General features: G+C 45.5%; 1 protein-coding gene, 1 long non-coding RNA gene and 1 pseudogene across 2 annotated transcripts; all 3 read right to left on the bottom strand.

The window, feature by feature from the left end:
- Positions 1 to 5265: 5265 nt before the first annotated feature.
- LOC113833721 (preferentially expressed antigen in melanoma-like protein 7) lies at positions 5266 to 7883 on the bottom strand. The gene is made up of 3 exons (XM_035441185.1): positions 7597 to 7883; positions 6653 to 7150; positions 5266 to 5830 (listed from the first exon to the last, which is right to left on the bottom strand). Exons 1-3 carry the CDS (start codon positions 7881 to 7883, stop codon positions 5266 to 5268), a joined length of 1350 nt encoding a protein of 449 aa, XP_035297076.1.
- Positions 7884 to 12868: 4985 nt separating this feature from the next.
- Positions 12869 to 15004, bottom strand: LOC113833725. The gene is made up of 2 exons (XR_003481827.2): positions 14525 to 15004; positions 12869 to 13070 (listed from the first exon to the last, which is right to left on the bottom strand). It is a non-coding gene; the product is annotated as an uncharacterized LOC113833725 (long non-coding RNA).
- Positions 15005 to 23444: 8440 nt separating this feature from the next.
- LOC113833722 lies at positions 23445 to 26063 on the bottom strand (annotated as a pseudogene).
- Positions 26064 to 26848: the final 785 nt, after the last annotated feature.

Below are 26848 nucleotides of genomic sequence, written 5' to 3'. Positions count from 1 at the left end.
ATTATTAAGTAAAAACAAACAGCAGTGGCTTGCTTGGGAGGAGCCACCCTTAGTTCCCCAGGGGGCAAGAATGTTAGACAAAGATCAGACTGCAACCTGGATGGAGAAGAGGAAAGTAACTATGGGTGGGGTAGGGTGTGGGGGACCCCCCAGGAGACACAGGTGTAAGGATCCCAGATTTTTTTTTTTCAAGATAGGGTTTCGCTGGGGGTTGGTGGTGCATGCCTTTAATCTCAGCACTCAGGAGACAGAGGCAGGCGGATCTCTGTGAGTTCGAGGCAAGCCTGGTCTACAGAGCGACTGCCAGGATAGGCTGCAAAGCTACATGGAGAAACCCTGTCTCGAAAAACCAAGAAAAAAAAATTGGAGTACAGAACTAAATAGGGAATGGTCAACAGAGGAATCTGAAATGGCTGAAAGACACTTAAGAAAGTGCTCAAAATCCTTGGCCATCAGTGAAATGTAACTCAAAACAACTCTGAGATACCATCTTAGACAGGGCAGAATGGCTAAAATCAAAAACACCAATGACAATCTATGTTGTAGAGGATGTGGAGAAAAAAGAACACTCCTCCAATGCTGGTGGGAGTGCAAACTTGTAAGACCACTTTGAAAATCAGTATGGCGTTTGCTCAGAAAAATGGGAATCAGTCTAACTCAAGATTCAGCAATTCCTCTCTTGGGCATATACCCAAACAATGCACATTCATAAAACAAGGACATATGTTCAACCATGTTCATAGCAGCATTGTTTGTAATAACCAGAACCTGGAATAAACCTAGGTGTTCCTCAAGTGAAAAATGGATAGAGAAAATGTGGTCCATTTACACAATGGAGTACTACTCAACAGAAAAAAGCAATGGAATCTTGAAATTTGCAGGCAAATGGAGGAACTAGAAGAAACCATCCTGAGTGAGGTAACCCAGTCACAAAAAGCCAAACATGGTATGTACTCACTCATATATGAATTTTAGACATAGAGCAAAGTATTAAAAGTATTTCTTCACCAAAGAAACTAGGAAATGAGAAAGACTCTAAGGGAAAAATGCATGGACCCCAGAGAATGGGAAGGGGCAGAAAATCCTGAGCTAATTGGGAGCATAAGGATAGGGGAGAGAGAGCTGCCAGAATGAGAGGAGAAGAGGAGTGGAGAGGAGAAAATGGATGAGCAGAAATATTGAGCAGAAATATTGAGTTGGAGGAAGCATAGAGGAGAGCAGGATGAGAGATACCTTATCAGAGGGAGCCATTATAGGACCAAAGAAAGATCTGGCACAAGGGAGATTTCCAGAGATCTACAAGGATGACACAAACTGATAATCTAGGCAATGGAGAGGCTATCCAAAATGCCCTTCCCCTAATGAAACTGATGACTGCTTTTTATGCCACCCTAGAGAACCTCATCCAGTGGCTGATGGATGCAGAGGCAGACACCCACAGATATACCCTGAACTGAACTCTTGAATCTAGTTGCAGAGAGGGAGGAATGAAGATCAAAGTGGTCAGTACCAGGCTGGTGAAACCCACAGAAACAGCTGGCCTGAACAAGGGGAAGCACATGGACCCCAGACTGCTGTCTGGGAGGCCACTACAGGACTGATCCAGATCCCAGAACATGGATGTCAATGAGGAGGCCTCTGCACTCTAGGGCACCCCTGGTAGTGGATTAGTCTTTTTCCCTGGTGTAAGGAGGGACTTTGAGAGCCCATCCCAAGTCAAGGGATGCACTCTTGCTTGGACACATGGGGGAGGGCCTAGGCCCCGCCCAAGATGATGTGGTGGACTTCGGGAAGGTACGGTCAAGGGCCCTATCCTGCCTGGGGAGTAGAGTGTGGAAGGGGTTGGGGGGCAGCTAGGGGACTGGGTGGGAGGGTTGGGGAGAGGGAAGGGAGAGGGAAAACAGATTGACAGGTGAAGCAACCTTATTCCTATTTGAACTAATGAAAAATAAGGAAAAAAAAGATATGTTATGTGTTGATATAAGTGGTTGGTTGTGGGGTTTGGAGCCCTATTTACAAGTGCTGTGAGTTTGAACCACATTCCCAGATCATCTATCTGTTTTGGTTTAAATTAAGGTAGACGCATGATTCTTCAGGCAGGGATGTCTATCCTGGATCTGTGATCTTCTCTGTTCAGGACTTAATTCTAGTTCCCAGGTATGTCTTGTATGTGCTTCCTGGATCCTTCATTTTTTTGAGATGATACTGTCAGACAATGTCAAGTAAAATTCTCAAGTCTGAAGCAACCACATTGCTAAAGATGAGTTCTCAGCTCAGCTGTGACATGGGGCTGTCATCAGACAGCTACTAGCACATCCCAGAACAACTTGTAAGCTACAGTTCAGGGAAATGATAATTCAAACAATAGCAGAACCGTGATCTGTGAAGCCTTATTGAAGGGAATGCTAAGGGTTTAAATTACAGAGCAGATTCTAACTGCAATTCTAAAATGGGTCCAAGTATCTCTATAGATCCAGAATGATCTGGAGTTCAAGAAGAGCCTTGCCTATTTTAGACAATTCTCAAACATACGCATCTTGAATCCCCACAAGGTGATTACAGACATTGCCTCAACCAGGTCTCAGGCCATTGTCTTTCCTGGATGGATAGCTGTGAGCGCCCCTATGCACCTCCCAGGCTGTGATGCCACACCCATCTCACAGATCACTTCACATTTTCCCATGGGACACCATCTCTCCTAAATTTCTGATAGTGGCATTGAGCTCACTCTGATTTCCAAGCAGGTTTGTTCCTTCTTTCTCCTCTTCATGAATAATGGCCACTTCTCTGGCCATCAGAATTGGGAGGTTCCCAGATCTAGGCACAGCTGACTATGTTATGGAGTCAAGTGAGGCCACAAGGTCATCAGCATGTACACAGCACAGCAAACACGCATAAGGGAAGTGCTAATTTAGCTGGGTGGTAGAGGTGTATGCCTTTAATCCTGGCAGGTGGAAGGTACAAGCAGGGTATCTCATTGAATTCAGGACCAGGAAAAGCTCTAAAGCTACATACCCAAAAAACACTGTCTCAAAAAAAAAAAAAACCAGATGGGCATTGGTGGCACACGCCTTTAATCCCAGCACTTGTGAGGCAGAGGCAGAGGTAGGCGGATCCCTATTAGTTCGAGGCCAACCTGGTCTCCAGAGCAAGTGCCAGGATAGGCTCCAAAGCTACACAGAGAAACCCTGTCTCAAAAAAAAAAAAAAAGAAAGAGGGGGCAGGAGAGATGGCTCAGCGGTTAAGAGCAGTGCCTGTCTGTGAAGGTCATAAATTATGTCTGATCCCTATTACAGCAGGTTCTGAGTCACCACATGGTTACTGAGAACCTATCCTAAGTCCCTTAAAATAACATGCAGGGTACACCCCTTTAATCCTACACCTTGAGAGGAAGAAGCATCTCTGTGAGTTCGTGGCCAGCCTGGTCTCCAGAGAGAGTGCCAGGACAGGGTCCAAGCTTCACAGAGAAACACTGTCTGGAAAAATCTATAAAAAATAAATAAATATCAAGTCCTTTTCGAACTTCTCAGCTGTCTCTCTAGCTCTCTTCTCAGGACATTTCTACTTTTGTTCAGATTCTAATAGAAGGCATGCATACACGTGACACTGTACAGATGAAGCAAAGTATATTTAGGAATATTTATACATGTGCATATAGTGTACATATGTATATGTGCACGTAATACCCATTAAAAAAAGATCATGTGTTTGAACAGCAATGAGCGATACGCATGGTATTTAAGAGATGGGAGAAATTTGTGATTCTACTAAAGAATCTAAAAATAAAATATGTAATTGGTGAAAGTTCCTCAGTTATGTTCTATGCAATTCAGCATCCATTCACAGTATTGAATCATGGGATCATTGCAGCAAGTTCATCTTGGGTGTGCTTGCCCATGACACAACATTCCTTTTCAAAATTTTTTATGTTACTAAAATGTCTATAAATGTCAATCCTAAGTCCCTCTCCTTCCCCTCCTCTCCTGCCCCACCACCAACTAACACCGTACCTATTCCATACCCTTTCGGCTCCCCAAAGAGGTGAGGCCTTCTGTAAGGGGTCTTCAGAGTCTGCTCCACCCCCTTGTGACACTACATTCTTGCCATTACCTGCTTGTGTAAGATTGAGGTCAATGTTGGAGTCAGCCTGCCCATTCCATTAAATGGGTGTATCTCTGTGGCTTTGGAGGCTGTCCTGGAAGTAGCTCTTGTAGACCAGGCTGGTCTCTGATTCAAACTCAGATTGCCAAGGCTGGCCCCAGGTACCCTTTACCCATTGAGCAATCTTGACAACCCATATCTTATAATATAGAAAAATAAATAATAAAGAAAAAACAAAAGCTGTGACACAATATTCTTTATTGCTGCCTGCTTATACAGATACAAACAAACCAATGGCTCTGCTCAGACACTCATTAACGAGGTGGATCTCTGTGAGTTGAGGGCAGCCTGGACCATAGAGTTAGTTTCTGGACAGCCAAGGCTATTCAGAGAAACCCTGTCATACAAAACCAAAGAAATAAACTAAAATAAATAGAGGCACACTGGGAATTTATTAATGGGAATTTCTTATGCAGATCCTAGGGACTGGCAATACTTTAGGACAGGACATGGACCTTTGTTCATCTCCTGGAGGTCTTAATGTACAGGTAGCCAGCCAGAGTCGGGAACCCTGAACTACAGACAGGTGACCTACAATCACCTGGGTTTGCTGAAGTCTGTTGCAGACCCCATTCATCTGTAAGTGACAGGAAGTGGATGAGGAGTCTCTGGTCAGCCTGTCCATCCCCTAATCCTTTGCCTTTTGTCTTTCTTAGGTCATCTTTGAGGGCCCCACAGCCCCTCCTAGCCTGAGTACCCTGGATTGCAGTCTGATGCTCATTTATCACAACTGCCTTCCTCAAACCTTGCCTTTGCTTCCATTGCTACTTTGAAGGACCCCGACCTTCAGAAGCAGGTTAATGACTGGGATACACAGCAGAGAGAATATCCGGTTCTCGGGATCTCAGCATCACTTTGTATGCTGGAGAAAGGCCCTGCAGAGGCAATCCTGAGAGGTGCTCCATTTGGATATGGAGAACTCTTTCTTTCACCACAAGACAGCAACCTGACTGAACCGATGTGCTCTGCAATGCCAGGCTCTTGTTCTGTCTCTACTGTACACATGGTTTTCTTTCCATCACACGGAGTAATGCCCAAAACCTCATCTTCTGAGGTTCTCCGGATGAGAAGCCTGTCTTATGCATTCATGTCTTATTAGAGGTATTAGAGGGAGCACTCACAGAGTATGGTGTCCAGTTCATAGATATAACGCTTGCCACAGTCATAGCAGGCCGTGCTCTTAAAGTGGAGTGACTTAAACTCCCTTATAGAGATGAGTGTGTCCTTGAGCTCAGCACAAAGTTGGGAAAATTCCTCTACTTGGGTGTACCCATAGTGATCATAGACCTCCTTGGGAGCAGGGTACCGCTCCTTGGTCAGCTGCCTTAGGTTGGCAGTGTGGCGCAGAAGTTCTTTCAGCGTGTCTGTGGAGAAATCATTGTCTATGAGATTGATGATGGTGAGCTGGGAGAATTGGCTCAGGGCAGGGAGAAGGATCCTGACATCAGCATCCTGCATCCCACAGTCTTTTATTTTCAGGGTCTGCAGAGTGTCTGCAACACTCTCTAAGAAAATCCTGAGAGAAATAAAATCCAAATCACGTAAAATGACTCCTCTCAAGTACAGATGTTTCAGCCCAGAGTGACTCCACCGGGCAAAGGAATCCAAGTCTGACTGTGAGAACTTGCACAGAGAGATGGACAGGCACTCCAAGGGGGTCTTCAGGCACCTAAGGAGAGACCAAGGGTTATTTCAAAACATACTGGTGGGTTTATGGTAGAGGTAGAGGGGACCATGTGGCCAGGGTGAGTGTGACCATGGGTTTGCAATGAGCAGTCAAGCCTTTGGACTCTGCTTACTCAGGTCACACCCCTTCCACCCTGGGGCATCACCTTCATGGTGGGACTGGCGCATTCCACAGCTACCTTTCCTATTCTTCAGTGATAAGCAGCCACCTACAGTTGTGATGGATACCACTAGGCTAGAGGGCCCACAGGAAGAGAAAGAAGGGGCCTACATGGTCACATGTCAGGCTGCCTCCTGAAGAATCACTGCCTCCCTGTCACAGGCTCTACACTTGTTCACTCTTCAGCTTTTCCATTTGCTGTCTACTTAGCCCACTCATGCTCAATAGAGCCTCACACTGTTTGGGAATTTGGGGCAGCCTGGGACGGGTTCTCCCAGATCTAAACACGGGGCTCGCCTGGGAAACTGTGCGTGTCTGAGTCCTCCCCTCCCTATGCAGTGCCCTCTTCTTTGTCCTGTTCCTCACATTAGATGTGACAGGATTGCTCTGGTGGAAACTGCACAGATTTCCACCCTCACGAGATCTAACCTACAGTGTTGTCCTTCAACCACGGCAGCTCCCTCCACACGACCCGTCCCTCTTCATTGCTCAGCGATGTGAGGTCATGAGGGCCCGTGAGTCATTTCCCAGGGAAGAAGACCCTCCTCACATATTCCTTGTGAAAGAAATGCACGGCGGTCTGCAGAACCCAGGGGCCCTCTACTCTCTGGTGTAGGAAAGAAGGTCTGCTCTCCATCTTCTTACCTAAGCAACTGATTCATGTGATCATTTAGGAAATAGACATCCTGTATGGTGAGATGCTGCAGACAGCTGAGTTTTGAAAAGAGAGAAATGACCGAGGTGACATGCTTCTCCTCTCCAGCAGTGGCAGTCCTTCCTTGGAAGGCACGCATCAGCACCATTTTTTGAAGATTCCTCATCCTTCTCAAGGTAGGTACAAATTTTGCCAATGTGGACAGACTCCCCACTGTATTCAGTTCCAACTCTTCGATAAGCTCTGGTTGTAAAATTTTGAAGACATTCTTGACGCTGTGGAATGGCAATGTCCCAACCTTCAGCTTCACACAGCACAGCTGCAGGGAAGGCCTTCTCTCCTCCACCCACTCCAACAGCTGTGCCTGGTAATGATCCAGGGGGAGGCAAAGTTCAGTGACGACCTTTAAACGATGCTTCAGTGTTGATAAAGAATGGCCCTTCTGCACTGGAACATTCCTCAAGTCAACCACTTGAAGCTTCTGCCCTCTGTGGATACAAGAGAAATGACAGGAGGTAAGTTGAGACCCAAGACTGTTTTCTCCTAATCTGATGGTGTTTTTCCTCTCTCTGTCTTCTTCCTATTTGTGGTTTTCAGTGCTGGCTCTCCAACCCAGACCCCCAAGCGGGCCACGGTAGAGCTCTTAGCCTGAGCTGCATTTGAAGGCCTGTCCTGTTTCCCTACATTCAGTAGCTCTGGATTTCTGTCAGCTCCTATTTCCATTAACTGGTGTAGACACATGGACAAGCTCATCATCTTTTCAGGACATCTGCTTCAAGAGGTATCTCATACTTAATTGATATTTACTCATTGGACTCAACAGCTGCCAAGGTCTCTGTAGCCTCATCCACCTTTGGCCCTACACTCACTCAGACCAGATGTTCCTTCATATACCCCAGAGTGTGGTATTTGACATTGTATGGTTATTGCTTACCTGGGGCAAAACCTTCGTCTGAGCCATGTGTCTACTCCATCCAACATAGCCTGGTGGGTCTCCAAGGTGGGGTTGTTGATCAGCCACCCAACTGGAAGGTGAGAGTAGGGCCACTCTGCCACCAGGATCTTAATAAAATTTGCTTTTCTCTGAGTGTTGGCCTCCTTGAGCAGCGGGGGAAAGAGATCATTTGGCAGGTCCTGCAGGGTAGAGTTCGCCAAAGTTTCATTCCTTATTAAGCTTTGCACTGCCAGCTGAAGGAGTGTGAGTGGTTCTTTGAAACTCATTCTGATGAGTGTAGGCAGATGATCCTTGCTGGGCAGAATTTAGGAGAAAACATATTGTCACAATCTTTCTTAGGAAGCTTTCTCTTCCTCACAGTTAGCATCTCTCATCTCTCTGGCCTTGGAGATTTGGGTTTATTCATTACAGTCATTTGACTCTGAATCTCATACCCTTTGGAAGGATGAATCCAGGAAGGAAAAATCTGAGCTCCATTCTCTGTGGCTTTGGAGATTGTCCTGGTACTAGTTCTTGTAGACCAGACTGATATCAAACTCAGAGATCGGCCTGCCTCTGCCTTCAGAGTGCAGGGATTAAAGGTGGGGACCACCAACTCCCTTTGGTTTTGCCTGAGGTTGTTTGGCACTGAGCTGAGATTAGATGCTCATCCATGGTAGACAAGTGCTCTACCACTGAGCTGCACTCAAATCCATCATTGCCTTTTATTTGACAGAGTCAGAGTCACTCATGGACCCCAGGCTGTCCTAGAACAGGGACTTGTTCCCTCGCTTCTCCTGGTTTTTTTATGTCAGCTTGAACAGGCCTAAACCATTGTTTTTCAATAGACACTGTCCCAAGAATCACTGTGTCTTGTGACCCCTCTTAGCAAAACAATCGCCAGGTATGTTTTCAAGATACATACAAAAAAAAAAATGTAAGCAAAATACGTACACAAATTCCTTCAATTAGATGGAAGTGGTGGCACATGCCTTTAACCCCAAGCTTGAGAAGCAGAGGCTAACGAGCCTGGTTTACTGAGTCAGTTCTATGATAGTCAGTGCTAAACAGAGAAACCATGTCTCAAAAAAAAAATTCTATTTCAATTCAACCATTAAATTGCAGTCCATGAAGTATCATTCCTGGGATTACAAACACATATAACAACCATTAGACCACAAGGGAGCTGTTGGACATGCCTTTAATCTCAGCTTTAGAAGGCAGAGGTAGGCAGATCTCCATGAGTTCAAGGCCAGCGTGGTCTCCAGAGTAACATCCAGGATTGTGACATTGAAACCCTACCTGGAAAAACCAAAGGAGACTTTCACTGAAAAAAACATATCGAGGAAGCAGAGACAGAGCTAGAAAGGCATAGGTATAAAAGCAGCCCAGCTCTGAAACCGTGTCTCATCTCAAAGGCCCTGAACAAAACAGAACAACCTAAACATAAATTACAGTCTGTCGTTTGTTTCTCAGTAGAAACCCACGTAAATCACTGGGGGGTGGTGGTGCACGCCTTTAATCCCAGCATTCTGGAGGCAAATGCAAGTAGATCTCTGTGAGTTCAAGGCCAGCCTAGTCTACTGTGTGAGTTCCAGGACAGCCAGGGCAACAGAAAAACCCTGTCTCTAAAAATCAAGCAAACAAGAAACCTAACTAAGTCAAGACTAACATACAAACAAAATTTATCCAGCCAGCCTCTTGAAGGAATTTTACGTATAAAAAATATAGGTTTTGGTGTATGGCTACTGGGCCTGCACGTATGTATGTATGTGCATTTTTTGCATGAAGTGCCCAGGTTTACAGAGGGCCTTAGATGCCTTACAAGTGTCTGTGATCTGCCATGGGGGTCCTGAGAATGGAACCCAGGTTACAGAAGAACAGCCAGAGTGGTGTCCCATCAGCTTTGCTATCTCTCCTGTCCCTGGAGAGAATTGTAAAGCCCGGTCATACATGTAGCTGAGTTACTCAGAGTGCTTGCCAAAATACAAGGGTCTCCGAGTTCTATTCCAGGCTGGATTAAACTGCAAAACACATGGAACCCAGCTCGGCGTTGATGGAGCACGCCTTTAATCCCAGCACTCGGGAGAAAGAGGCAAGCAGATCTCTGTGAGTTTGAGGCCAGCCTGGTCTCCAGAGCGAGTGCCAGGATAGGCTCCAAAGCTACACAGAGAAACCCAGTCTCAAAAAACCATAAAAAAATAATAAAATAATAAATAAATAAAAACCACCTGGAACCCGAAACTGAACACTTTCACTTGGTAAGAAAACATGGAAGGCCATCCTTGAGGTTATGTCTCAAAAAATGAAACTTTCAGAGCTGGATATGAAGAAACAGGTCTGGGACCTATATTGCACCTTTTGTGAGGTGCATTAAAGATGATTGCCAGTTCCAAGTCAGCCTGAGTTAGAGTTCATGACCTAATAGAATTCTATCACAAATAATATTGTTATCTTTTAAAAATGAACACCTGCTTGTTTTTCTTTTTGACTCAGGGCCTCTTTGTTTACCTTCGCTGTCCTCGACATAGTTCTGTACAGCAGGCTGACCTTGAACTCATGGAGATCCTCCTGCCTCTGCCTGCTATTATGCTGGGATTAAAGGCATGTGTCCCTGACACCAACTAAAGCACATTATCTTCCATGATCATAATTGGGAAGTGGAGGCAGCAAGATAGTTCAAGGCCATCCTGTGTCACATATGCTCTCTAGACCAATTTATTCTGAATTGTTACCTTGTCTCCAAAAACTAAGAGGAATTTGAAAATACATTCAGGCTTTTGATCTCCACACTCAGGAGGATCAGGTCAGTGACTTGCCGCAGGTCTGAGTCTAACATGGACTACAGAACCAAACTATTTCAAAAGCAAAGAAAAAGTTTTCTATGTGCACCTAGCAAAGCATCAATGAAGACAGATTATCTCCCAACAGGAATCCCAGATGTTGGGAGGCTGAAGCAGAAGCCATGCCAAGGATTCAGGGCTTCATGGTTTCCAGAGTGAGGAGGCCTGGTCTCAAAAGAACCACATACAAGATAATTACATGATATGAAGCAGAACAAGGTAGAGCATGCCGGCCATTCCAGCACTCAGAAGACTGAGGCAGGCAGATCCTGATCCCCAACCCAGTGCAGCAGCCTAGCCAGGTCTAGCAGAGTCTGGACAGTGAAGCCTGGTGTCAACAGCTAAAATCAAACCAAACAATTACAGAGGACATGGAGAAGAAAGCAGACCTTGGGTTTTGAATCCCAGTGTCTTCTGTCTGTTGATGAAGAGACAGATTGCAGGATGCCCTGGGCTCTCTTGTGTCTAAAATGTCTCTGAAGCAGTAAGGGTGTCCTGATGGGCGTAAAGGACTTACCTGATCTGGTCACTGATGACAGTCTCTGAAGCTGGAGTGTCTTCTCTGGCTCCAATGACACCTTTATAGGACTTTCTCCTTAGCAGCTGCACCTCCACCAATAGCTGCCATCTGATTGGATGATTTTGCTCCACCCATTTAATCTTCTAGGGAACTTCCTTCTTAATGCTCTATTTTTTGTTTTGTTTTGTCTTTTTTGTTTTGTTTTGTTTTTTTGGTTTTGAAACAGAGATCCACCTGCCTCTGCCTCCCGAGTGCTGGGATTAAAGGCGTGTGCCACCAATGCCCGGCCTGTTTTTGTTTTTCGAGACAGGGTTTCTCTGTGGCTTTGGAGTCTATCCTGGAACTAGCTCTTGTAGACTGTTAGACCCCCGAAAACTCAAGTATCCGGGGTCTCAGGCCAGGTTCGCGGTCACCCCAATCACCAGGCGGATTCGAGAGCTTGCTGCAAACTGCACGAGGCTTTATTGTAATTTAACGAACTAACCCCATGTTAGCTCGGGTCTTTCACCCACCCCCCATGGCAGACGGCTAGAAAAGACGGCTCCTAAGGTCTCCCCAAAGATCTTATAGGACAGCGTAAGGGGAGTGTCTAGGGGTACGCACAGGCTCACGATTGGTGTGCCTCCAGGCTTGGAGGGCTTGCCCTGTGTTGATTGGTCAACTGGTTGTTATGGCTCATAGGCCCTCCCAGGGTGGTTGCTATGCTCTCTACGTCATTGCTGTGCGCTTGTCCGTAAAGCACACCCAGGGTCGTAAAGCATAGCGCCACCAGCTAACTTCCGATTGGCTCCTTGTCATGAGACAGGCATCTGACTTTCTAGTGACTAACTTCTGATGGGTTCCTTGTCACGAGACAGGCATCTGACCTCTACGTGACCAAGGCAGGTTTATGGCAAGCATGTGTTCGGCTGTAATGGCTGCCAAAAGGGAAGCCGGTTCCTTCATTCCCCCATTTTCTTTTTTGTAAATTCCAATCATGGAATTGCTGTCTCTCTAGCATCCCCATCAGGGAGTGATAGATACTGGCATCCCCATGCAAGGGAGTTCCCTTTGACTTAGCATTTTAACCAGGGAAAATGGACGGCGAAATTCTTTTCCAAACTGCTTCCTGCTGACTTTGGGACGAAGTTAGGGACCCCAGAAGGTTGAAATGCTAGTCAAAAGCAAAAAGGAATTTAGGCAATGGGGAATCCATCAGGGGCTTCTGGTTAGCAGACACTGTTGCAGAGACAGGGGGTGTCCATATCAGCTGAACTGGTTCACATCCACAGCAAGTCTAGGGCTCGCAGTCTTAGAACAGTCTGTAGTCAGCAACTGATATTCAGATGTCTGCCAGAAGCAGAAACCTGTTTAAGACATGTTTAAACTAGGAACAGAGGTTAAAACTTATTTACTGAAGCCCACAGTGTAGAAAAAGCAGATATCTGGATATCTGTTTAAACAGCAGGAACATATTTAGCAAAAACTACAGATTTGGGCTATAAGCATGTACATTTTTCTTCTGTCCAGAGAGCCAGGTATGGATTGGACAGAGGTGCCTTTGGCCTGATGAAAAGCCCTTTAAGTTTGTACTTAGATGACAACCAAAATAAACTTAAAAATCTTGAGCTCGTGCCTGAACAGTATATAGTTACTATTTTATCAGCTAACATACTGACTAGTCTATAGTGGATCTGACTGTCTGATGCTGTCAAGCTGACAACCAGTAATATTTCAGAGATCTGAGAAGGGTATATTTTATCCGAATCTACTGAAAAGTGACAGAAGCCAGTTAGAAGCCAGTCCATACCCAAGTTTCTCCATTACCGCTGGAGGCAGGTGTCTCAAAGACCAGCAATCTTCGCCAGGCCTATACTGTGAGAGTTTTTTTCCTCTCTGTGGAAGAGGGACATGGAAAAGACTGACCTTGTTTTGTCTAGGCAAAGGGGTACAATCAATTTTCCAGTGTCCAGCAGCTTTGTCCACATTCTCGGCCAGGTTCTGGCAGGCGGCAGGTTTCACATCTGAGCATCTCGCTCACTGGTCCAGGTGCAGGAACTGAGGTGCCTCGTAATCTTCTTTGGAGACTTTGGGTCACTGTCCGGATCTGGCAGTCTGTCTGACATTATAAACTTTAAAGATAACAATTTAAATGCCATATTCTGAAGATCTCTGAAGCATTAGAGGTCTGTTTGTCTGTTTTAATTACTTTCCTTAAGCATACAAGAAGCACACAGGTGGCTAGTTAAAGTCTTTCTGTAATACAGCTGAACTTAAAACTGCATAGAGCTACCTTATATTTCTTAAACAGTAGCTTAACTTCTTTCTGAGACAGGGTTTTTCTGTGACTTTGGAGCCTGTCCTGGAATTCGATCTGCCGGACCAGGCAGGCCTTGAACTCATAAAGATCCATTTGCCTCTTCCTCCCGAATGCTGGGATTAAAGGCATGTGCCATCAACATCCTGAGCTTAAAGGTGTGTGCTACCAACATCCTAAACTTAACTTCTGAAAACACAAACTGTAACAGATTAGCATCTTTTATAAAACAAGAACTTTACATTGTCAGGCTTTGCTTAGAAATAATTCTAAATTGAAGCTCTTTAAGTACAAACATTAATAAAAACAAACATTTGAAAACTGGTTTTAAAAAGAAATTTAAATTCCCTTAAGGTCTTTCTGTAATGTATAGAAGCATTAACATTTTAAATCTTAATTGAAAAACTTGTTTCTAAGATGGTACCTCTAATTTCCATGGGGTCACCTTTAGTCAAGATGGCGGCTTAAGTATTTTTTTTTAACTTTAGCAAAATGGCGACCAGTCAAGTCATGTGACTAGTTACAAAATGGCCGTAACTTGCTTTGCTTAACATGTTTGTTTATACCAGGAAATAGGACATTTTTAAAACAAGTATACATAATTTACTTGAGAAATAAACAGGACTTTTAAAAACAGAATTAGCTTAATATAGTTAAAATTTTAACTTATATTACCATTTTTAAAATTTATTTGTAGACATGAGAAACCATAGCACAGTTTACATTTTTTTTGACTAGTAACAACCTTTTCTCTGACCTTTAACAACTTTTCTCTGACCTTTTACAACTTATTTTAACCCTCTATAACTTTCTCTTTCTCTGACCTCCAACAACTTGCTTTAACCCTCTATAACCTTTTAGTTTATTTCTGACCCTCTTAGACATTCTTAGACAATTTTTTTTCTTTCCCTCTTTATTATTTAAGTCTCTTACATTTTTTTCCCATTTTTTAGTCAACATAAAAATTTTGTCAAAGTCCCTTTTACAATTTTTAATAACTGTAAGGCCCTTTTTTGTTGTTATTGTTTTTAGAATATCCGGATCAGGACAGATGGTTCATCTGCCTGAGCTAGCTCCATGTGCTCAAGGCAGAGAGACCTGGGGTAGGGGTGCTGCTGGTAACCCCAGACCCTAGGCCAATCCAGGTGTGGGAAAAAGACTCCTGCGGCCCCCCTGCATACCATGTGTGTAGAGCACAAAGAATGCCGGGCAGCTAGGCAAATGGCAGGGACCCACGGGACCGGCAAGTGGGGATAGGGAAAGACTCACCTACATGGGCCAGGCTCAGCTGTAAGGGCTGCAGCAGTGGTTCGAGTTCAGAAAAGCAGCATCGGGGGACTCCAACATAACACATTCTAACCCGTGACACATGGCAGAACTCCTTTCCCGTGCCATGTGCTTAGGGCAACAAGAAAAGACCCCTGACCCATGCATGCCACGTGCATGGGCAATGTGGGACAGAAAGAGATGCTTAAGAAACACATAACACAAATGACAGCACATTAGACAGCACAAACATTAGACAGGACAAACCGCGGCAAAGAAATGGTGCCCCAAACCAAAATTACAACCAAACCTTGGACTTTCATCCAGGGTGGAACCAAGGTTCTCGCAAGTCTGCTTACCCTATGGTTCAATTACAAATTCTGCGCAGATCAAATACAAATTACAAATTCTGCGCAGATCAAATCAAGCAACCCTCGGACTTTCATCCAGGGCAGGACTTCAGGGTCATCCCCAGAAGTCCGAATTACAAATACAAATTCTGCGCAGATCAAATACAAATCATGGCACCAAACAAAACAGCAAGAGACAAAACAAGAAACATAGAACATTGAACATATATAAGTTTCGAGCTCCAATCATCTTACCTCCAAGATCGAATCCACTCAGGTGAAGGGTGGTCGCAAATCGCGGACGAGCCCCCAAAATGTTAGACCCCCGAAAACTCAAGTATCCGGGGTCTCAGGCCAGGTTCGCGGTCACCCCAATCACCAGGCGGATTCGAGAGCTTGCTGCAAACTGCACGAGGCTTTATTGTAATTTAACGAGCTAACCCCATGTTAGCTCGGGTCTTTCAACCACCCACCATGGCGGACAGCTAGAGAAGACGGCTCCTAAGGTCTCCCCAAAGATCTTATAGGGCAGCGTAAGGGGAGTGTCTAGGGGTACGCACAGGCTCACGATTGGTGTGCCTCCAGGCTTGGAGGGCTTGCCCTGTGTTGATTGGTCAACTGGTTGTTATGGCTCATAGGCCCTCCCAGGGTGGTTGCTATGCTCTCTACGTCATTGTCGTGCGCTTGTCCGTAAAGCACACCCAGGGTCGTAAAGCATAGCGCCACCAGCTAACTTCCGATTGGCTCCTTGTCATGAGACAGGCATCTGACTTTCTAGTGACTAACTTCTGATGGGTTCCTTGTCACGAGACAGGCATCTGACCTCTACGTGACCAAGGCAGGTTTATGGCAAGCATGTGTTCGGCTGTAATGGCTGCCAAAAGGGAAGCCGGTTCCTTCATAGACCAGGCTTGTTTTGAACTGACAGAGATTGCCGTGCCACTGCCTCCCGAGTGCTGAGATTAAAGGCGTGAGCCACTGTCCGGCCTTAATGCTCTTTGAACTAAAGCTCCAAGGGGGGAAGAAAAAATAAAAAGGAAAATTCAGACCCTAGCATGAATATCAGGAGTGCATGTATGGATTTGCTTTACAACACTCAGTTCACTTACTTTTTAAATTCATTCATTTACTTATTTATGCACTTGGCTCATGAATTACTTCTCAGAAGGACTTTTACTTTGCAGATGATCTTGTGTTGGAATCTACACAATCCTCCTGCCTCAGCCTTCCTTCAGCTTGCTGAATTTATTCATGTGTGCCACACATTGTTCTGAGTAAGAGTCAGCTCAGAATTTATCTTTGTCTGATAATAGACAAAAAGTAAGACAACAAGGAGAAATTCTTACTGTCATAACCGACTGTGTTCTGGAGTTCAAGGCTGAGTTGCTTTCTCTGTCAGTCATCTACTGTGGCAGGTCTGGGAAGATAGAGGTTTGAGGCTGGGGAAGGAACAGTTCAAGGTCATCCTCCCCTACCCAGCAAGTTTAGGACAGCCTGAGCTAATGAAAATTCTTTTTATCTAAACTTAATTAAGTAAAAACAAACAGCAGAGGCTTGAGGTAGAAGCCACCCTTAGTTCCCCAGGGGGCAAGGGTGTTAGATAAAGATCAGACTGCAACCTGGGTGGAGAAGAGGAATGGAACCACGGGTGGGGCAGGGTGTGGAGACCACCCAGGAGACAGACCAGGAAGGAACCCAGTGTCTTTTTTTTCAAGACAGGGTTTCTCTGTATTGTTTTGGAGGCAGTCCTGGAAATCACTCTGTAGACCAGGCTGGCCTTGAACTCACAGAGATCCACCTATCTCAGCCTCTTGAGTGTTGAGATTAAAGGCATGTACCACCAACACCAGCCATAACTCTCTTTTCTGTTGTTGTTTCTTCAAGAGTGGATTTCTCTATGTAGTCCTGGCTATCTGGGAACTCACGCAGTAAATCAGGCTAGCCCCGAACTCAGAGATCTGCCTTCCTCTGCTCCAGAGTGGTGGCAATAAAGGGGCATGCACCACCACTGCCTGGCTGTACCTTTTATTCTAACACATGGCAAGTTAAGGCAAGAATGGGAAGTCCAAGGCCACCTTCAGCCACCTTGGATCATCATGGCCATTTTGATCAAAAGAAGACCTTGTCTCAATGAAGGAACCAGCTTCCTTTTGGCAGCCATAACAGCCGAACACGTGCTTGCCATAAACCTGCCTTGGTCACGTAGAGGTCAGATGCCTGTCTCGTGACAAGGAACCTTAGTCACTTAGAGGTCAGATGCCTGTCTTGTGACAAGGAACCAATCAGAAGTTAGCTGGTGGCGCTATGCTTTACGACCCTGGGTGTGCTTTACGGACAAGCGCACGACAATGACGTAGAGAGCATAGCAACCACCCTGGGAGGGCCTATGAGCCATAACAACCAGTTGACCAATCAACACAGGGCAAGTCCTCCAAGCCTGGAGGCACACCAATCATGAGCCTGTGCGTACCCCTAGACACTCCCCTTACGCTATAAGATCTTTTGGGAGACCCAAGGAGCCGTCTTTTCTAGCCGTCCACCATGGCGGGTGGGTGAAAGACCCGAGCTAACATAGGGTTAGCTCGTTAAATCACAATAAAACCTCGTGCAGTTTGCAGCAAGCTCTCAAATCCGCCTGGTGATTTGGGTGACCGCGAACCTGGCCTGAGACCCCGGATACTTGAGTTTTCGGGGGTCTAACATCAACAAAACACAAATGCTTTAAATTCCTAGTTTACAGTGCCATATTCAGGGTGTAATCTCCCAAAGTTTTAAGGGAATTCTTCATTCTGGTTTTACATTTTCCTCTTTGTATTTTCAGCCCCTTTTCCTTCTTTCTCCCTTTCATTCTCCCTTTCTTTTTATGGGCCAGCTCCCCATTTTGGCAGCCATAACAGCGGAACCCAAACTTGCCTTGGTCACTTAGAGGTCAGATGCCTGCCTCGTGGCAAGGAACCAATCAGAAGTTAGCTGGTGGCACTATGCTTTACAGCTCTGGGTGTGCTTTACAGACAAGCGCACAGCAATGACACACAGAGCATAACAACCACCCTGGGAGGGCCTATGGGCCATAACAACCAGTTGACCAATCAACACAGGGCAAACCCTCCAAGCCTGGAGGCACATGGATCCTGATTCTGTGCATACCCCTAGACACTCCCCTTACGTTGCCCAATAATGATCTGTACGCAGCAGCTTAGAACTGTCTTTGCTAGCCATCCTAACTGGCGGGTGGATCAAAGAGCCGAGCTAACATGGGGTTAGCTCCTTAAACTACAATAAAGCCTCATGCAATTTGCATCAAGCTTTCCCCTCCATTCTGTGATTTCGGTGGCTGGGGTCCTGGACTAAGATCCTGGAAGCCTGAGCTTTCCAGGGGTCTTATGCTTTCTTTCTTCCTTCCTCCTTCCTTTCTTCCTTTCTTTCTTTCCCAAGACAGGGTTTCTCTGTATTGCTTTGGAGGTTGTCCTGGAACTCGTTCTGTGGACCACACGGATCTTAAACTCACAGAGATCTGCCTGCCTATGCCTGCCTACTGCCGGCTTCAGTCTCTTCTTTACAGCCATATCTCTATTTCTAGTGAGCACTTGTGGTTTGGAAATGGGAATCTGGGCCTTGGACTTGCCAGGTAAGTGCTCAACCACTGAGCAATACCCCAGCCCCTTCTATTGGCCTTTTAAAGACAAGATGAACTCCAGCCATGCTCGACCTGCACAGCTTCTTCCGTCTTCAGTCTCCAGAGTTCTGGGCCTACAGGTTTGTGTTTCACACACTGTCCTGATTCCTACTCCTCCCCCTCTTCTGCTCTTCTGCATCCTGTCTCTTTTTCCATTTTGTAAGATCTCATGTTGTCTTGAACTGCAGCATCACCCAGGCAAGGATCCATCTCATCTGCTTCAATCCACTAAGCCTCCTAGTGCTGGCATACAGGCTTCCAGGACAGGCTCCAGTTTTGTTTTTTTTTTTTTTAAGATTTTATTTTTTTATATCTGCATGCATGCTTGCACACCAGAAGTGGGCACCTGATCTCATTACAGATGGTTGTGAGCCACCATGTGGTTGCTGGGAATTGAACTCAGGTCCACTGGAAGAGCAGCCAGTAATCTTAACCTCTGAGCCATCTCTCCAGCCCCAGGCTCCAGTTTTAAGGCAGGCTTAGAAGCAATCCAGAGACCAGATACATATATGCTGCAGAGGAACTGGACTAACCTGACCTCACACCAGCCTTTTCTTCCTGCTTTGAGGCATGTTATAATGATGATGTCCAGATCGGTTACTACCTGGAGGCTACTGACACACACACACACCACACGCATGCATTGGTTTTTCACACAGTTTCTCTCTGTAGACCTGACCAACCTGAAACTCATTCTGTAGATCAGGCTGGGTATGAATTCAGAGTTCAGAGATTAAAGGCATGAGCCACCAATGTCCAGCTATTCATGTACTTTTAAAGCCTTAAATTAAGCAGACATGGTGGAAAAGGAACTTTAGCCCAGTACTCCAAGCCAGGGGCTGGAAGGTTTCAATGAGGTCAAGTCAGCCTGGTACCTAGTCTACTCCAGGACAGCCAGAGCTACATAGTGAGCTCCTGTCTCAAAACAATCAAACAAACAAAAATGAATGGCAGTATAACTGTTGCTCTAGTCTAAGTTCTTTCCCGGAAGAGTTATGTGAAATGTTCAGGCTTTGCTGATCGCTCTACCGCCTTAAGAGACGTACCCCGACCACTGACAACAGTTGGGGCAGGCACTGGAAAACTTGCTAAGTCATCGCCACATCACCCACCATGCATTATGGCCTGCTGAAGACTCTGGGCATGCAGAAGTTTTCCTGCCCTGACAGTTGACAGAAGTTTTCCCAGCAAACTGCCTGCCCGGACAGTTGACAGGGGGCGGGGTCTGCTCTTAAGGCAGTAGAGTGGATCAGCAAAGCCTGAACCTTTCATTCCCACCTCTACTTATTATTTAAAAAGATGGGGGGTTCGACATGGCAGGTTAAGGAATAAGGACATGGCATTCTCCTTCCCTTCACCCCGTCTCCACTTCCTTCCACCTCATGATGACAGGTAGCATGCCTCAGTCCCATACTATCCAGGAATCTGGAGGATGAGCTGGGTGGCCACTCAGGGATCAGATCAGGACTGGAAGGCATTTTAGAAAGGGGTATTGGACATTGTGACACAGTTGAGTCATGGTGGTAAAAACCTGCAATTCTTGCATTTGGGAGAGCAGGAGGAACCTAAAGTTCAAGGTCACCTTCAGTTACATTGTCTGTTAACTGCTAGCCTGAGAAACTTGACTGCCAGTCCTATAGGGAAACTATACACACAAAATCAAGTAGGGGAGCAAGCAGGAGTAAATTTCAGAGAAACAATAGGGAATCTCAGAATCCTAGAGGCTAGAGTGTCTGCTTAAACTCCTAGAGATCTGTGACCACATGTACACACCAAATTAATCCAAACTAGGAACACAAATGGAAACATAAAAAGTAAAATAAAAGCTAGTGACATTCAGGCTAGTCTCGGGTTTTCTGATTTTTTTCACAAAAGGAATAATGTCCATTTAGACCGTGATAAAAAAGTCATCTTTTGGGACTCAAGCATCCAATCAGATGGCAGTTATTGGTTGGAAGATAGAGCTGGGAAGAAGAATTGCGAGGAAAGAATGTTATTATTTCAGAGTGGGAAAAGACCCTGAGAAGGTACTAAAGCCCAGCCAGGATCCGCTTTTTTTTTTTTCTTTTTTTTTAGTTTAGACACAGGGTTTCTCTGTGTGTTTGGAGGCTGTCCTGGAACTAGCTCTTGTACACCAGGCTGGTCTTGAAACCACAAAGATCCACTAGCCTCTGCCTGTCGAGTGCTGGGACGAAAGGGCCTATGCCTGTCTTCAGGGCAACTCTAATAAGGGAAAACTTTCATAGAGGTGGCTCATTTTCATTTTCATTGGTTCATTCCCTTATCATCATGGCTGCACTTGGTACCAGACAAACAGACATGATGTTGGAGAAGTAGATGGCAGTCCTATATGTGTCAGAAATAGGTTAATAATGACACTGAGTGATGATTAAACAAAGAAGACCCAAAGCCAGCCCCACAGGGACACACTTCTTCAGCAAGGCCCCACCTACTTCAACAAAGCCTAACCTCCCAAAAGGGTTCCTCCTTATGAGCTTATGGGGGCCAATTACATTCAAACGGCTACCACCTGCTCCCTGCCTTTCTGTGGATCCAACCAAGGTCTGCTGTGTATTAGGAAATTGCTCACCCCCCTCAGCCACATTCCAAATCTTCAATTCCAATGCTCACCCGGCCTGCTACCTCTGTATAAGAAAATCAATTGGATTGGCCTGTGTAGAATATGCTCACTCTGCTAGTGTTTGTGGATTTTCCAGGACCTGGGTTTGGGTTCCTTCTATTTTGATTTTGATCCTAGGTTTGACCATGTACCCCAAATCTACATCTCCGTAGATCAGCCTCTAGAGTGTTGGTGCCTCTTAACACTAACTGGACCTGGACTTTGCGATGCATAGTCACCCTGAGCATCCACTGCATTCCAGTCCCAGGGTGCAAGGGATAAGTTTTCTCAGTCTCCACCTGGTCATCCACGTGGAGACCTAGAGTATCCATGGAAGTGACAGTGTCAAATGTGCCATCATTAAGTGGTGGGTGTTAGGGATATGGGGAATCCAGGAGCACAGTGATAACCCAGTCCATGAGCTTGGACTGAGAATTACTGACATGTGGCCACAGCATGCAGAGTGCTGGCTGGGAGATGCTTCCTCTATCCTTGGGCTTAGAGAGAAAGTCAGATTGTGGAACACTGGGGTGGCTCAAGGGAAGAGAGATTGCTAGACAAGTACAAATACCTTACAGTGATCCCCAGAATATCTTGTGCAAAGAGAAACTGAACTTTGAAGGTTATCCTGTGAGGTCAAGAATGGTGGCAAGTACCTTTAATTCTAGCTCAAGGTAGGCAGGGGCATGTGGATTTCTGTGAGTTCAAATCCATCCTGGTGAACACAGTGAGTTCAAGGACAACCTGAATTGTGTAGTGAGGTCAGGTCTGAGTGACAGAGGGAGAGGGAGGGAGGGAGGAAGGTGCAGAAGGAGGGAGGGAGGGGGAAACAGAGAGAAACAGAGAAAGAGAGGGAGGGGGAGAGAATGAGAGAAAGGTTGGGGAAGAGGGAGGGAGGGAGAGAAGAGCGTCTTGTGACCCCCACATTGTTACAATGGCACAAAGGACCTACAAACAGACTCACAGACACACTCCATGATAATAAATGAAAGAAAAGACGTGTCCTGAAAACATGGCTGTGAAGCTTTAGTATCTTGAGGGAGGTTTTGATGGCAAAGAGCTGGGATCAATGTTTTCCTTCATACATGGTAAGTATTACCCATATAGTTGGAACCACAGGCCTTAACCACAAACATGCCATAATCTGCCTTTATCCTCTGCTATGGAGATCACACACGGGCAACATCTGTACACCTGCCTTTTGCCTTTTCATACTTGATGTGTCAAGCCCAGTGGGTTTATCAACCTCTAGAGAGGCTTCAGGTTTAATTCTATACAATTTTTTAATATTATGTTTTAGCTCATCTTAATTATATATATTAGAGGGCTTGTTGGCATTATCTGTGGAGGTGGAGACAACTTAAAGGCCTCCCAGAAACCAGAAATAAATGTCAGATAACCTGGAACTGTTCCAAGTGTAAACTGTTGAAATCAAACACTGATCTCCAGAAGGACCAGTAAGCACCCTTAACCTCTAGCCATTTCTCCAAGAGACTCTTGTCTATCTTTCTGTCTGTGATTACATGAAGCTGAGGTGTAGAAAATAGCCAAGAGCATGGCATGTTGGATCATTATTTTCTCTGAAGGTTCTAGGATGCAGAAGGTGTAGAGACAAGGAGACACAAGAGTGTGCAAACACAGTAATCACAGCGAACAAGTATGAGATGGTCAATGAGCTGACTCAATAAATTGAAAGTATGAAACACATTCTCTCATGCAACGGTGTTAGTTGAACTTGCTGGAAATTGTAATGCTAAGGATGGAGGGGGAAGTAATGTCCAGAGAAAGAGAGTTCACACCTGAGTAGTGAGAATTCTGCATGCTCAACACCAGTGCATTCTTCAGTCAACGTTGTAGTTCAGAAAAGAAATATATGTGCAGATTTTGGAAATATTTATGTTAGGTGGAAAGGGAGAAGATGGAGGCCAAACAAAGACAGAGACCTAGAGCACAAGTCATCCAGTCCATTATGCTCTGTGTACTCTTCACCGTGTTTATCCCCTCCCGGTGTCTAGACACTCCTACCCTGACTGTTCTGGGAAGCAGGCCCTACAATTTTCCAATCTCTTTTCCTGTCTCAGGCTGGGCCTTCACTCAGCAGAGCAGGAGTCCCTGAATCCCCAGGTCAAAGGTTCTCTCTCTAGTCTGAGTCAATGGGACAATATTACTTCCAGATAAATCCAAATCACCTTGAACAGACAAACTCATGTCTCTAATAAGTCACTTGAGTCCTGACTTTCATTTCTCAGAACCCAGCAGTAATCTCCTCATTCATTCCTAATATAAACATAGGGAGGCTTCCAGATCATAGACACAGAATCCATGGCAATCTAGACACCTCCTACTCACAAAGTAGACTTCTTTGGGCTCTCTTATAGCCCTTAGTGTTTCCGTGAGCTCTGAACAATGTTGGGCAAATCTGTCTGGCTCGACATTACTGATGCCTTCATAGACTTCTTCAGGAGCAGGGTATGTCGCCAGAGTCAGCTGTCTCAGGTTGGCAGTGTTCTGCAGCAACTTCTTAAGGTTGGACAGAGACAGGAAGTTCCTCACAAAATTCAGCTCAACCAGATGGGAACACTGGCTCAGGACAGGGAGGAGGACACCTACTTGGAAAACCATTAGCATACAACCCTTCAGATTTAATGTCTGCAGTGTATCTAGCAGTCTCTCTAGCAGTCTTCCTAGAAGTTGATGACTTAAATTTAAAAAGCTGACACCACTCATGTCCAGGTGTGTGAGCTGATTGATGCTTACACACTGGGACAGGTACATCACATCTGATTCTGATAGCATACAGCAAGTGATTGGAAGGTTCTCTAAGTGACTCTCCAAGGACCTAGAGAAAAACAAAGGAGAGTTTACTTCAGTAAGTATAATAGTGGTAAACAAAGGGTGCTGACTTCAAGGCAGCAGAGGCTAGTTAGTCCTGAGGTCATTCTGAGAGCATCAGGAAGTTCAAGTTCAGGATGCACCCTGATGGAGAAATAACAATACATGCACCATCATTGTGACTGTTTCTTCCCCCAGATCTGAACCTCTGCACTGTTCAGCACAAATCCTCATCAGATGACAAATGGTGTCAATGGGAAAGCAAGAAGAACCAGCAAGGGGGAACTTAGAGCCATCGCTGTGTGTGCCAGCATAGGTCTCCATGAGCCTCACCTAAGTAGCACAGTCTCTGTCCTGCTTACAGGGCTTCCCTGGGGCCCTAATCACCCTCAGTCATTTTCCATTTACTCAGGCCCTACCATGATCAGTGGGCACCTGTCCCTTTGGGAATGTGTGAGAGATGAAAACTGTGCATAGAGATCTGAGGACGGTGCTGACATGGGGCTACGTGTGGTTTAAAACCTCATCCCCTCTGTAGATCTATTTTGCCCTCATCTAGGTCCCTAGCAAAGACCTTTTCTACATCATGGATGCCTGAATAGCAGAAAGACTACTAGAACAATCATCCTAAGGTCATATCAGTATAAACTCTGGGGTGGCTGGGAAGCCCCAGGTGTACACTCATGGTTCATGTTAAATGGCAAAGTTCTTCTCTGACTTGCGGAGCAAGCTCTCTACCCTTCCGCATCTGAGCATATGATCCAGTCTTTCATTCAGGAGGAAGACACCATTCAAATAGTCTTGTCGGAGAGAGCTGAATTGGGAGAAGTGGGTAATGATCTTTCTACAACACCATTCTCTCAGCTCCTGGATGCTAATGCATTCCAAAGGCATGAAGATATCTTTGAGAGGGAGTTTCTGAAGGTTTCTCATCTGGCCCAGGCCAGGGGTAAACATTGCAAGGGTTCTCACATCCCAGTGAACATTCACCTCCAACTCCAGTATAGAGCTTGGTGCAATCCCTCCAGCAACTTTACAGGGTTAGAGGCAGGGATGGCCCCAAACTCCTGCTTTTCACAGATCACCTGCAGCACATCTTTTCTCTGACTGGCCCCCCAGCAGAAATATTTTAGGTATTTGCAGAGATACCTGGACTTGAGCGAAAGGTTCATCATCAAAGTTACAACCTCTTTTCCCATCATATGGGATGAGTCACCACCACTGGTTGGGTCTCACTAACGACATCTGAAGAGCAGACAGCATCCTCTATCCCAGCCCACACATGTTGGGCATCCAGGAGATCAAGCACTTGTAGGTTGCTACTCCTGTTTGTCAAACAAGAAAGACAATCAAATGACAGGACTGCCATTGTGTAATTTGCCTTCAACCCACACATCAACTTTCCTTAAGTCAATTCTTTTTTTTTTGTTTTGTTTTTGTTTTTTCAAGACAGGGTTTCTCTGTGTAGCTTTGGAGCCTATCCTGGCACTTGCTCTGGAGACCAGGCTTGTCTCGAACTCACAGAGATCCACCTGCATCTGCCTCCCTAAATCCATTCTTTAAACAAAGACTATTGCCATTTCTAGTGGCTGAGAGAGAAGAGGGAGAGGTAGAGTCATTGTGTGTTGACTCCATCTATTAGCAGTGCTGTCCACACACCACTGTCCTTTCTCATTGATTCACTTCCCTAAGAAAGCTCTGACTCTGTTTGGACCATGTTCTGAACTCTGTAGTCACTTCGCTCCATCCACTCTTCCCCTCCATTCTATCATGTTCTCACTTGCCTAGGTCCAGCCTTCTGCTTAGTCAGCAAATCAAGGCCATCAAGCACAGCCTTCAAGGTCTCAGGTCAGGGGTCTTCATCAGGGCTCACACAGGAAGGCATCTGAAGGGCCAGGCTTCAACCATCGCCCTCAGGATGTTCCTTTGTTGGCCATCGAAGGCGCCTTTGAATAGCAGTGGGAAGAGTTCCTTGGGCAGGTTCTTCAGAGCAGCGATAGCCAAGGCTTCATCTTGTAGCAGACTTCTTGTTGCCAGCAGCTGGAGAGTGGATGGGCAGCTCATCCTGACCTTCCTATGCACAGGTGCTATAGAAATACCCAGAGAACAAATCCTTTCAGGCAAAACACTTTCAGCATGCCCCTTTGCCCCTTCTCTGTTATTCTGCCATTCCCAAGCACTGTTCCCCTGAATCCCTCTGCCCTGGGCAAGGAGAAACTGGAGTATCAAAACGGAGCCAGACTCTTTTGAAGGCAGCAATCTTCAAATATCTCTCATGATACTTGAGAGCAAAGTTGAAGACCCCCATAGCCATGTGTGCTTTGCATTCAATCAATGGAGCTCGTGGGGAATCAGTGAAAAACACACAATCACTATAGTTGGTAAAACTTCAGCCACACTGAACTCTAGACCACTTTTTAGGAGTTCAAACAATGAGAATTGTCAACCTTATGCTTTCCTGGATTCCTGGCCACATGTTTGCTTCTGGAGAATGTTCTTCATCTTCAGTTAATAACTCTAGACTCACTTTGAATGAAGGACTTCTAAGGTAGACTTGAATTGTTGGTCAGTGCTTGCTCAGTGTGCCTTAGCCCTTGAAGATAGCAACCTAAGCGCTCTATTGCAGGGCACAGCAAGTTAGCTCCAGGTCTCAGTACTGATAACACTTAGCTGCATATGGAGTTCTAGGCTAGCCTAAGCTACAGGAATTTTCAGCTTCAAAATAGCCATGCCAAACAAAACAACAAAATCAGAAATACAGAAATTAACTGATAGACTGGTGATCCTGGGTAAGGTTGTGTCCTGAAGGAGATGAATGGCTTACCTGATCAGGACATCCACAAGAAGTG

This window comes from Cricetulus griseus, chromosome 2 (genome assembly GCF_003668045.3).
Source record: "Cricetulus griseus strain 17A/GY chromosome 2, alternate assembly CriGri-PICRH-1.0, whole genome shotgun sequence".
Lineage (NCBI taxonomy): Eukaryota > Metazoa > Chordata > Mammalia > Rodentia > Cricetidae > Cricetulus > Cricetulus griseus.
Note: the sequence above shows the minus strand (reverse complement) of the source record. Positions and strands in the feature narration are given on the sequence as shown.